The sequence below is a fragment of the Indicator indicator genome, chromosome 37, assembly GCF_027791375.1.
Source record: "Indicator indicator isolate 239-I01 chromosome 37, UM_Iind_1.1, whole genome shotgun sequence".
NCBI classification, from domain to species: domain Eukaryota; kingdom Metazoa; phylum Chordata; class Aves; order Piciformes; family Indicatoridae; genus Indicator; species Indicator indicator.
The window spans coordinates 3862889-3875774 of NC_072046.1; the positions used below are offsets into that span (position 1 = coordinate 3862889).

The 12886-nt window shown below is 57.6% G+C and overlaps 2 protein-coding genes across 2 annotated transcripts; both read left to right on the forward strand.

Annotated features, from left to right (window-relative positions):
- The first annotated feature begins 1795 nt into the window (after nt 1-1795).
- Nucleotides 1796-4356, forward strand: LOC128978489 (coiled-coil domain-containing protein 103-like). The gene is made up of 3 exons (XM_054396432.1): nt 1796-1938; nt 2731-2863; nt 4315-4356. Exons 1-3 carry the CDS (start codon nt 1796-1798, stop codon nt 4354-4356), a joined length of 318 nt encoding a protein of 105 aa, XP_054252407.1.
- Nucleotides 4357-5932: 1576 nt separating this feature from the next.
- On the forward strand, nt 5933-7177 carry FAM187A (family with sequence similarity 187 member A). Its single transcript, XM_054396433.1, has one exon. It carries the CDS (start codon nt 5933-5935, stop codon nt 7175-7177), a length of 1245 nt encoding a protein of 414 aa, XP_054252408.1.
- Nucleotides 7178-12886: the final 5709 nt, after the last annotated feature.

Consider the following 12886-nt stretch of genomic DNA (forward strand, 5'->3'; position numbering starts at 1 on the left):
CAGACCTCTGATCCTCTTTGTGGCCTCCTTTGGACCCTCTCCAGCAGCTCCAGGTCCTTCCTGTGATGGGGGCATCAGAACTGGAGGCAGTGCTGCAGGTGGGGTGTGAGCAGAGCAGAGCAGAGGAGCAGAGTCTCCTCCCTGTGCTGCTGCTCACCCTGCTCTGGATGTAGCTCAGCACTCAGCTGCCTGCTGGGCTGCCAGTGCACGTTTCCAGTTCATGTCAAGCACCTACTCAAGCAGCCCCCTCAGGTCCTTCTCTGCAGGACTGCTCTCAATCCACTCCTCACCCAGCCTGGATTTGTGCTTGGGATTGTGCCGACCCTGGGACAGGACCTTGCACTTTGCCTTGTGGAACTTAATGCTTTTGAGGCTGTGCTGAGTGATGGACCAGGAATTCATAGATTTAATATAAAACTAGAAAAGGGTTTTGGGGTAGGAAGCAACATTCTGAGTAACATTCATGGATTTGATATAAAACTAGAAAAGGGTTTTGGGGTAGGAAGCAACATTCTGAGTAACAATCTGTGTTGGCACTGAATGTGAAGATCCCCATCCACAGGATTATCACCTCTCAGGTCACCAAACCCACAAAATCCAGCCATGACCTCTGGGCCACAATGGTTGAATTAAATATGGTTTGGGATTTTCCCTTACTGGATGGTTGCAGGTTTTGACCTTTGCTGGAATTCTGATTGTGGTTGCTTGTTCTGTTCGGGTAGGTTAAGAATACACCAGCAAAGGAAGTCCTGGGGAGCTCCACAGAGGGGATGAAAGGGTCTCATGGTATCAGCAGGGGGATTTGATATTGGAAGAACAGAGCTGAAAACTTTTAGGCTAAATAAGATTCTCATGACCTGGTGTGAAGCCAGGAAAACAGGAATGGAAGGTCCTTAAGCCTAAAGGATGGGATGACCTCCAGAGTTAAAATAATCAGGAATAAGGCACAGGAATTAAGAGCATAATCTAAATGCAGGAAGATTCTGTCAGCTTCTGTAGCTAATCATGTCTTGTTGCGGCTTCTTGACAGAAATCAAGAGACAGATTGGGACACAGATCAAACCATTGAGGTGTCAGTGGGGATTTTGATACAGTGAGGGGCCATAGGAGCCTGTGTGACACCGCCGGGCTGTCGCGATACAGTGAGGGGCCATAGGAGCCTGTGTGACACCGCCGGGCTGTCGCGATACAGTGAGGGGCCATAGGAGCCTGTGTGACACCACCGGGCTGTCGCGATACAGTGAGGGGCCATAGGAGCCTGTGTGACACCGCCGGGCTGTCGCGATACAGTGAGGGGAGATAGGAGCCTGTGTGACACCGCCGGGCTGTCGCGATACAGTGAGGGGCGCCAGGAGCCAAAGGTGTGTCAGGGCCCGGCGGGACTCTCTGGAAGGGAGTGAGGTTCCCAGTTGCCCTCCATGTGCATGGCTTGGCAGAGCTGTGCTAACAGGAGCAGAGTCTCCAAGGCCGGTCCTGACAAAACTGTCACGACAGAGTGGAGTTGTTGTGTGTAGAGTGGGATTGCAGAGCACTGCAGCACTGCTGAGACAAAGAGTGAAGTTGTCATGTCAGGAGCGGGTTCTCTGAGGGCAGCCCTGGCAGGGCTGTCACGACAGGAGTGAGGTCCTGGGGCTGCAGGGATGGCAGGAGTGGGACCAGCCCCAGCAGGGCTGTCACAACAGGAGTAGGGTCCCTATGTTCCCAGGGGTGTCCCTGTCCTCTGTGTCCCCCCCTGTGCCCCTACAGGCCCCAGAGCCCTGCAGGAGGTGCCCAGGCCCTGCCCATGCCCTGTGGGATGGAGGCAGCTGATGCCCTGGACGCGGCGGCGCTGGAGCAGGAGCTGCTGGCAGCGGTGGCAGCTGACGAGCAGCGGGCGAGGGAGAACGAGGCCAAGCTGCGAGCCCTGCGGCAGGGCGTCCCCTCCTACGAGGAGTTCAGGTGCGCTGCGGAACACCCGGGGCAGGGGGGTTCAGGAGCTGCCCTACCCCTAAGGGCTGTGTCAGCACCAAAGCTTTGCCACCGTGGTGAGTCCTGGAGCTCTTGCTTTTGGAGCTCAGATTTGGCTCTCTTAGCACACAGGGTCACCTGCTGGGCTTTCAGCTCTGAGAAGGGGCAGAGATCTGCTTTCTGCTCCAGGTGACCATGAGCGGGCTTGACAGGGCAGCAAACCTGGCCTTGGGATTCCCAGAAAAGGCCCCAGCCCCCTGGCACAGAGCTGTGGTGGGACAGAAACTCAGCCCTGGTTAAGGCTGGACATGCCTGAGGGACAGAATCCATCCAGAGGGATCTGGACAGGTAGGAGAAGTGAGGCCACGTGAACATCATGAAATTCAACAAGGCCAAGTGCAAGGTGCTGCACCTGATGAGTCCCAGTGTGAACCCAGGCTGGGGATGAAGGAGAGCAGGAGAAGGGCAGGGGGGTGCTGGTGGGTGAGAAGCTGGACGTGAGCCAGCTCTGTGCATTGCCAGCCCAGAGCCAGCCCTGTCCTGGGCTGATCCCCAGCAGTGTGAGCAGCAGGTGTAGGGAGGGCATTCTGCCTCCCCCCTGCCCTTGGCCTCACTGAACCTGCTGAGCTTCACATGGCTCCACTCCTGCAGCCTGTGCAGGTCCCTCTGCATGCCACACGTGGCCCAGACTCAGACCTTGCCTCAGGGAAGAAGCTCAAAGCTCTGAAGTATTTTGTCTGCTTTGATTTGCTAAGTGCCAGATCTGCTTCTGGTTGCCTGCAGGAACATTGTGCTGGCATCACACCTGAAGCCCCTGGAGAAGAAGGACAAAGTGGAGAAGAGGAGGAAAGTGCTGTGGAATCCCTGCACAAGCCAGGCCAAGGCCCCACAAGGCAGTGAGGTGGAGATCCCCCAGGTGAGGAAGATGCTTTCTGGGTCTGTGCCCACAGCTCAGAATTACTGCAGAATCCCTTGGAGATGGTTTGGAAACAGGAGAGGTACCCAGAGGTGTCTCTAGGTGTGAGCAGCCCTCCAAGTCCCCAGGAAGGTTGGTGCTGGGTAACCACAGGGCTCAGCCTTGGCCCCACTCTGTGTCTGCTCCCAGAGCTGCCTCAGGCAGAGTCTGCAGCAGCCCTGGGGGAGCCTAAGAGCAGCTGCAGAGCCTTGGTGCAGAGCTCCCAGCACCCTGCCTCTGCTGGTGGCTTCTTGGGGCAGTGCCTTCCCTTGCCCACACTCCTGCAGCTGGCTGCAGTCTGGAGCCCTTGAGGCAGGGCCCTGCAGCTGGCTGCTGGCACTGCACAGCCACGGGGAGCAGATCTGCTGCAGGGCAGCTGTTGTGCTGCACCCCAGGGCTCGCTGGGGATGAGACGGCAAAGCGCTGGCTTGGCTGCAACCTGCTGCCCTCTGAGTGCTTCTTCAGCTGTGGGGAACAGGGACTGAACTTTTTCTGTGCAGGTCTTCTGTGATCTGGTGACCTCTGTCCTGCCCCCTCCAGTGGCCTCTGCCCACGCTGGACAGTCCTGGGCACTGGATGGGCACTGGGCTGGGGATGGTTCCCATGGATGTTTCTCACAGAGTTTTTGGACTCTGAATTCCATTTCCCTCTTTGTTGTGAGATCTTTCTGCAGCTCTTCTAGGCAGCTTTGTGCTTTCTTGGTCTGAGCAATGATCTCCCCTGAGCAAATCCTCTTAGAATCAAGGGATCATAGAATCATTGAGGTTGGAAAAGCCTTCTCAGAGCATTGAGTCCAATCATTGCCCCAACACCACCATGGCCACTAACCCATGGCCACTAAACACAAGTGCCATGGCCAGAGGTTTTCTGAACACCTCCAGGGCTGGGGACTCCATGTCCCAGTGCTTCACCACTCTTTCAGTAAAGACATTTTCCTAATCTCTGATCTAAACATCCCCTGGGGCAGCTTGAAGCCATTTCCTCCTCCTGATCCCCTCAGTGCTTGGGTTCTGCTCTCCAGGGCATCTCCATTCCATGTTTAGACCCAGCCTGATGTTGCTGCCCCTTCTTCTTGCTCTGGTTAGAAGCCACAGCATCTGACCCCTCCTCAGCCCATGCTTCAGCTCAGGCAGCAGGATGAGTTCAGCAGCTCAGGCAGAGTCTGTGGGAAAGGGAATGGAGCTGAGCCCCATGGGGAAGCCCTGTTCCATCCTGAGGAGAAAGCAAGTGGTCAGCTAAACCCTGCAGAGATGTCATCCTTTTTGGATGGGAAAGAATTGAGGGAAAGGAAACTGATTGGTATTTTGGAAGGAGAAGGCAAACCTCACACAGTCCCTTGCCTTCCTCATCTCTGTTGTCACTCAGAAGGTTTGAGAAATGTCATCAGTGACACCTGGTGTTTGACTTTGCAGCCTCTGAAGGTAGAAGGGGCTGATGGAGGTCGAAATGCTTGAGCCGGGGCATAGGGTGAACCTCAGAGATGCTGTCACCTCCTGCTCCTGTGACCTGCTTTGCTCAAATTTCACATCAATCAAAATTTAGGATCTGACAGGCATCAGTCCCACAGAGAGACCCTGCAGGGCTGCCCAGCTCTGTGTGTGAGTTGAGCCACGCTCCTGTTCTGGCTGCAGACCAGAGAGGTCCTCCCATGGCACAGCTCAGCACCTACCCTCCAAGCCCTTTTGCAGGTCTCCACTGTAGGATCCTAAAGCTTCTCCCAAGGGTGCTGAGCACCCTGGCATGTGTCTCATTGCTCAGACTGCCTTCACCTCAGCTCAGAAACAACTGGCAGGTCCATTTTGTTCCAAACCCCATCCAGGAATCAAGAGGTAGAGACACCCTGACAGGCAAGAACCATCCCTCTCCCACCTGCTCTGTAGAATCCACTCAGCACCAAATTGCAGGCTTCAGGATCATCTCTGAAGCCTGGCTTTGTGGCATCTATCCTGGGGACAGCTGTGTCCCTGCAATCTGCCATGGGTGCCATCCCTCTTGCTCTTGCAAACCTGAGGACTTGCAGGAACCTGAGAGCTGAAGTCTCAAACAAAGCAAGGTCGTGGAGTTACCCAGGGTCAGGATGGAGGATGCTGATGCAGGAACAGCCTGGCATGACTGTTATAGCTCTGGTGGGAACAGATGCAGTGCTCTCAGCAGTCCTGAGGCTCAGAGCTTGCACTCACATCCTGTGTCCCCCATCACCTGAGGAAAGACAAAATTCCTGTGGTTTAGTGAAGACTCAGGAGAAATGAAGTACAGAAGAGGTTGTGTGAATGTTCAGAGGAGGCTGGCCTAGCTGGGATCAGTTTCCCAATGGTTCCATCCATCATTCCCAGTCACTAAGTCCCTTGTCTGGCCCGAGCATCTGCTTGAGAAGCTGAGTTGAAGGTCCACCCAGAGTCAGTGGGGAGCAAGTAGCTCACATTCACCACCAGGAAAGATGCATCCAAGGCCTTCAGGGCTGGTTCCAGCAACAGCTCAGACAAGGGTGGTGTGAACAAAAAGCCTCCTTCCACCACTGAGAGAGGAGGGGCATGAAGAGGCTTCAGCACACAAACCCTCGGAAAGCCAGCAGGGAGGATGGAGAAGTCTAAGTACTGTATTTGAAACCTCTGGGCTGTGAAGGTCTTCTCTGGGTGTGTTGTGCTCAGAGGGGTCAGGGCACAAGAAGGTGGTGGTGGTTCCCTTGTTCCCACCACGTTTCCCATGGCTGCATCGTTCCCCCCACAGCTGTGCTGCACAACCTGCCCCCCGTTGCCCAGGACACTGGCAGAGAGGAGACCTTCTAGAGACTGTGTCCCAGGAGACAGCCTGCCCTGGGCGGGCAGGGAGCACTTCCAGCAGGTACTCAGCTGGGATGGGACACTTCAGCTTCTCTTTGATCCCTGCAGCAGGAGGGGGGGCATTTGCAAACCCCATCTTTGGTGAGCAGTGGGCAGTGTTCATTGTCCTACCCAGCGCTGGCACCACCAACCCCACGCATGGGCTCCTGCTGTCCCTGCTGGGGCTGGGTTAGAGACACTGCCTGGTGTGATGGAGCTGAGGCTGCCAGGAGCTGCCCTTCTCCTCTGCCTGGCAGATGTTCTCCAAGCTTTTGCAAGCAAAGAGAGGGGAGAGGGGTTCAGGAGAGGAGCCTGTCCTGCTTTCCTCATGTTTGACAATGCCGCTTACTTGGCTGACATGACCTTCGAGCTCCCCTGCCACTGCAAGCCCCAGGAGGTCTCCTCTGTCACTTGGTACTTCCAGGAGAAGATGGGTAGCCACCGGACCACGGTGCTGACAGACTTTGCTGGCACCGTGCTGGTGGACTCCAGCCACGTGGGCAGGGGCAGCACCGTGCTGCAGCGCTTCAGCATCCGCATGTTCAGCCTCATCGTCTTCCGCGCCCAGGTGACCGACTCGGGGCACTACCTGTGTGGCACGGAGGAAGGGCTCTACTTCTACGGCTACGACGTGGACGTGCAGCCCACCAGGCACATCAGGGTGACATTCGTGGACAGAGGCCAGCACGTCGGCCATGACTACACGACGAAGCTCTTCAGGCTCTTCACCACCTTCTGGGATTGGAGCCAATGCGACCGCTGCGGGGTGAGGGGCGAGCAGCGGCGGATTGGCCTCTGCTACCTGCGGAGTGCCCAGCTGCACCCTCGCTACCGCACCGCCTTGCCCAACGTCACCTCCTGCGGCTCCAGGGCTGTCCCCGCGCACTTCCAGCACCCCATCCACCTCCGGAGCCCCGAGGTGGCCATCCGGAGCTGCCTGACCTCTTGCCCGAAGGAGGAGGTGCCCGAGGAGGACACTCAGGCCATCTCAAACATCATCGCCAGCCTGGGCGAGAGGCCCTGGCAGCCGCGTGTGCCCACACAGTTCCACAGGGAGAGTGTGGGGAGCAGCCTGGTCCTCACCTGCCCGGGGGCCCGGCCCGAGCACGCTGTGGCCTGGGACTGGGGCTCGGTGCGGCTCTACCGCTCGCGGTACCTGCGCGGCATCAACGCCACCATGAGGATCTTCATCGACCACGGGAACCACCTGCACCTGCAGCGGGTGCAGGTCGGCGACAGGGGCACCTACTACTGCTGGCTCCAGGGCCGGCTGGTGGCTGGCTTCAGGCTCAGCATTGTCCACCCAGCGCGGCGCTGGCGAGCGTTCGGCGACCCCGAGACCATCTATGCCGCCAAGGCCATCGGCACCAGCTACGGCCTCATCACCATCGTCTTCATCATCATCCATCTGTGCCGCTGCCTCTGGAGGGTGCTCAGGGACCCTGCCAGGAAGTAGCTTCACCACCATGGCGGTGATGGAGCACTCTACACCTTGGACCATCCTCTTTTTGTCACTATCTTCATCATCATCATCCACCTGTGCTGCTGCTGGAGGGTGCTCAGGGACCCTGCTGGGAGGTAGCATCTCCACCATGGCCCTGATGGGGCACTCTACACCATGGACCATCCTCTTTTTGTCACTATCTTCATCATCATCATCATTCACATGTGCTGCTGCTGCTGAAGTGTGTTCAGGGGCCTTGCTAGGAGATAGCATCTCCACCATGGTCCTGATGGGGCACTCTACACCATGGACCATCCTCCTGTCATCACCACCATCTTCATCACATCCAATGTGCAGTGTTCAGTGGTCCTTTGAGCTCCTCAGCTAGAGCAAAAAGTCTTTATGGAAATTTTGACTAAATTGTGGGGGGCTTGGGTTTGGTTTTGTTCTGGTTTTATTTTTGAAGGAAAAAAAGTTTCAAATGAATCTGAGTTTTCTAATGAGTTTTGGTTCCCTACAAGCCAGTGATGTGTCCTCGTGGCCAAGAAGGTCAATGGTCTCCTGGAGTGCATTAGGGATTGTCCTGGAAGACATTAAATTGCCTAAATTCACCCAAACCACACCACAGAGACCCACAAAGGACAATGAAGCCAAAGGTCTCCCAGGGTGCACTAAGAAGATTGCGGCCAGCAGGTTGAGGGAGGTTCTGCTCCACCTCTCCTCTGCCCCAGTGAGGCCACATCTGGAGCATTGTGTCCAGTTCTGGGCTCCCCAGCTCAGGAGAGACAGGGAACTGCTGGAGAGAGTCCAGTGCAGGCTGCAAAGCTGCTGAGAGGCCTGGAGCAGCTCTGTGAGGAGCTGAGAGCCCCTGGGGCTGAGAGCCTGGAGAAGAGCAGCCCCAGAGGGGATCTGAGCAATGCTCAGCAACAGTTAAAGGACCTGTGGGTGGCAAGAGGCTGGGGCCAGACTCTGCTCAGTGGTGCTCAGGGACAGGACAAAGGGGCAAGGGGCACAAACTGGAACCCAGGAGGTTGCATGAGGAGAACCTTTTGGAGCTTGATGGTGCTGGAGGCCTGGAGCAGGCTGCCCAAAGAAGTTGTGGCGTCTCCTTCTCTGGAGAGCTTCCAACACCCCCTGGCATTTTGCTGCTGGGCAAGCTGCTGTGAGTGCCCTGCTGGGTGAGCTCCAGAGGTCCCTTCCAACCCCTCTATGCTAGCATCCTGTGGTTCTGTGATGATGGGCAGGGTCCTGGCAAGCTGGAGAGCTGAGCCAATACCAACCTCATGAAGTTGGTCAAGGCCAAGTGCAAGGTGCTGCACTCATGTCAGGGCAATCCCAAGCACAAATCCAACCTGGGCAGAGAGCAGTGCTGGGGAGAAGGACTTGGGGGTGCTGGTTCATGAGGAGCTAACATTGGCTGGCACTGAGCACTGCCAACCCACACCCAGCCCTGTCCTGGGCTGATCCCCAGCAGTGTGGGCAGCAGGAGCAGGGAGGGGATTCTGCCCCTCTGCTGAGACCCCACATGGAGTATTCTCTCCAGCTCTGGAGCCCCAAACTTGCTGAAGCCTTTCAGTATTTGAAGGAGAAATGGAGAGGGACTTTTGGCAAAGGTGTGGAGTGCCAGCATGAAGGGAGATGGCTTGAGACTGGGAGAAGCTTTTTCCAGATTAGACATTGTGAAAATTTCTCCATGAGGAGGGTGGTGAAGCTCTGGAGCAGGTTGCCCACAGAAGCTGTGAAGGCTCTGACCCCGGAGGTGTTCAAGGCGGGGTCGGATGGAGCCTCTAACAGCCTGGTCTGGTAGGAAGCATCCCTGTCCATGGCAGGGGGGTCAGAACTAGATGATCTCTAAGGTCCCTTCCAACCCAAACCATTCTACATGTTAATGATTCTGTGAGTTGGCCATGGACACATGGGTGGCTTTGGATGGGAGGGGGCTTGGGGACAAGGTTGTCCCTGGGGAACACAATTGGCCTTAGGGATGCCATTGGGCCAGAGGATGTGGTTGGCACTGGGGACATGGTGATGTAGTCAGTCTTGGGGACATCACTGGCCCTGGGGACTTGCTCAGCCTTTGGGCTGTAGCCACGGCAACTCCTCCCCCATCATGGCAGGCCCTAGGAGTCCTGGTTCCTCAAGATTTGGAGGAAAACCTCCAAGTCCCTCTGGATGGTACAGGACAGCCAAGATAGCCTCCTCCCACGGAGCCTCCACAGCCACCCCTGCTTGTGCCACCATCCTGCCTTCCCTGGGATTTTCAGGCTGGAGAAGCCCTGCAGGGGGCTGCTGATCCTGGAGGAGCAACAGGAGGCATGGGGAAGAGCAGGAGGTGCTGCTGCCCGCCATACACCAGCTCCACCCTGCCCAGGGCTGGGACAGGAGGGTTGCAGCCCCAGCCCAGCCAGACGCTCAAGAGGGACAACGAGGACTTAGGGTTGGATTTGGGCATGGCAGGGAATGGGGGAGGGCTGCTGGTACCTGTTCTCCCCACCCTGCAGCAGCTTGCACTTGTCACCAGGGCCAGGCAGGGTTTCTGCCCACAGAAACACCTGGTTTGGGGCATCAAGGTACCCACAAGTGGCACTTGGCATCCCCACCCTGCCCTCCCAGGGATAGCCCCAGGGACACTGGCTGTGCCAGCCTGTGGGGACAGGGCACTTCCATCCCCACCTACTGCCTGAAGGGCCCCAAGGGGACACAGCCCTCACAGGGTAGGGGACAGGGTGAGGGCTTAGGGCTTTCACCTGAGCTCCCAAACAGCTACCCAAGGATTTCTCTTGGCCCAGCTACTCCTCCCCAGCCAGGCTCAAAGCACAGAAAGTGGCAGTGGTGGCAGCTGCAGGCAGGCAGAGCTGGGCTCTCCCCCTCCTCAGCCCCCTCTTGATGAGACAAATGAGCTGGGAAGGGACTGGAAATGTTAATGAGAAGCTTCCAGCTTCTGAGCAGCCAAAGAGGTGCTGCTGCCAGGCAGGCAAGTAGGGCAGGAGGAGTTGGTGACCCTGATGGCATGGGACAGCAGCATGCCCAGGGCTGTGTTGTGCCTGCCCCTCCTGCTCCTGCCATGCTTGGGCACCTGTGAGGGTGGCTATGAGGAGCTGGTGCAGGCAGGCAGCTGTGTCAGTGCCCAGCTGTGCCCTGTGGTGGCAGGAAAAGGGAGGCACAGGAGTGAGAGGGGACAGGAGTAGCCCCTGGGCAGTGATGCTCAGAGCTCTCTGCCCCAGGACAGGAGTGGCAGAGGTGACTGGGGCACAGGGGCACAAGGAGCCAGGGGGCACAGATGAGGTTAGAGCCAGGGGCAAAGGGCAGAGGCGCAGGAGCTGGGGGGCAGGCAGCCTCCAGCCCCCCCCCAGCAGCACTCTGGCAGAGCAGGCAAGCAAGCCAGACCCCCTGCAGGCAGAGCAAAGGGGCAGGAGGCAGCCCCAGGGCCCTGTGATGATGTCAGAAGAGGAGGAAGGCAGGCTGGAGGCCAGGGCAGGAGGAAGGGCCTGGTCCAGGCCCAGGCAGAGGCAGCCCCTGCCCCATGCTAGCTCCTGGTAATGAGAGGTGAGAAGAAGCCACTGCAGACCTGATGCCAACCAAAGTCTTCACTGAGAGCAACAGGAGACACACAACAGGGCACACACAACAGGAAGCTCTTCAGGGAGCAAAGGGCTTGAGGGGCTGCAGGAAGGAGGGGACAGAGCTCCCAAACCAAGGGAGAAGTTTGGCAGCAGGGCTGGGAGCTTGGAGTGGGGTCCTGGGTGGTGAAGCCTTCACAGTAAGAGCTTCACTGGATGGGGACTGGAAGCAGAAAGGCTGCTGCCAAGTGCTGGGAACACTTTGGTCATCCTCTTGCTGTGCTGCCTGCTCTGAGGGCCTGAAGGATATTCTGGGGCTGCAAAAAGAAGAGAGAAGGGGATGAGCAGCTCTGGGGTGCAAGCAGCAAACCCAAGCCCCCTCCTGAGGCAGACCCAGGTGCTCTCAGCTCCCTTCTCCTCTCTACCTCTCTCCATGCTCCCCTTGCCCTCCACCAGGCTGTGCCCCACCTGCTTCCCAGCCAGCACTCCACGGTCCTGATGCTGTCTGTAGGATGCTTCTCCATTTCCAAGGGAAAGAAAGGAGAAACAGCTTTTCTTGGAATGTTTGAGGCTGTGGGGAGATGCCAGCTGGGAAGACATTGGCATCTCAGGTAAACTCCCCTTCTTCATGGGGCTGAGAGCCATTGGTGAGGCTGCAGCTGGGCTGAGTGGGGCTGATGCATGCCAGAGGAGTTACCAAGAAGAGAAAAAGGGAGGCTCAGAACCCACTGGGTGCCAGGGCAGGAGAAACTTCTCTCCCTGCTCTGTGCCCACAGCTGGCAGCTGCCCCCCAACACTCTCCACTCCTGCAGCAGAGCCTGAGACAGAAGGGAGAGCACAAACCTGGATCCTCAGCACCACAGGACTGCTGGCTCCTCTGGGCTGGGCTGGCCCTGCTGACCTCTGCAGCCCTCCCTGGAGATGAGGCCTGCTCCTGGCTTGCAGCAGCCTCCTGCTGGGCCAGGGGTTCCAGTTCCTCAGAGGCCACTTCAAGAGTGAGGAGGTTGCCATCCTTGTGCAGGGACTAATAGGAGCCCTGCCAGGGCAGGACCTGAGTGAACTGAGGCAGGAGGAAAGACTTTTTGGTTGCAGTTTCAGGAGTACCAACAGGCACTTATGGCTCCCACAGCTGCTGTGTCTGGAAGCCTTCATGCCAGCTGTTTCTAGGGCAGCATCCTTGCAGATACAGAGCCTCACCTGCAGGTTTGCCACCTGTGAGCAAGGGGCAGCTGTGGCTCAGACCATGCCATGACCTCCAGCAGCTCAGGAGGCTGTGTGCCAGGCAGAGCAGAGCTGCAGAGAGCCCAGCCCTGCCCTGCTCTGCTCTCAGCTGGTTCCACGTTCCCCTGGGAGCTGCAGTCGGCTGCAGGGGACATGGTCTGTGCTCAGGGACCTGCTGTCATGGTCACCAGTCTGGGCTCTGGCAGAGGAGCAGGCACAGGCTGTCTGCAGCTCCATCAGCTGCTGCCTGGTCAGCAGCTTTCAGCACTGGGTGCTGTGTGCCCTTCTCCTGCTCTCTGGGGCAGGAGGCTGCACTCACACCATGCCAGCCACAGTGCCCTCCTGAGGGGGAGGAACCAGCACCATGGGCACAGGGGAGCTGGGCTGAGGGCACAGCACTGGTTCCAGAGTGTGCTGGAACAACTCCTCTGTGTCTCAGTTATCACAAACCCAACTGAGGATGAGCTTGAGGTCTTTGCTCTGGTTCTTGGCCCTGCAGGTGGGCAGCACTCTGGCCAAGGGACCACCAGACTCCTTGGGGTCAAAGATGAGGAGGTTCTGGCCGACAGCCTTCAGGAAGCACAGGGTTCTGCTGGCTCCTGATTGCTGAGTGCTGGGAGGCCCTCCTGGGGCAGAGGGCCAGTGTCATGGGGATGGTGGAGGTAGGCTGAGGGCACAGCACTGTCTGGAGACACAGCACTGGTTCCAGAGTGTGCTAGAACAGCTCCTTTTGTGTGCCCTGCTCATCACAAACCCAGCCAAAGATGAACTTGAGGTCTTTGCCCTGGTTCTTGGCAGGGTCAGGCAGTGCACTGCCACAGGGACCATCAGACTCCTTGTGGTGGAAGGTGAGGAGGTTCTGGCTGACATCTTGAAGCACTCCTCCTGTGCAGCCCAGTCATGACAAACCCTTCTGAAGATGAACTTGAGGTCTTTGCCC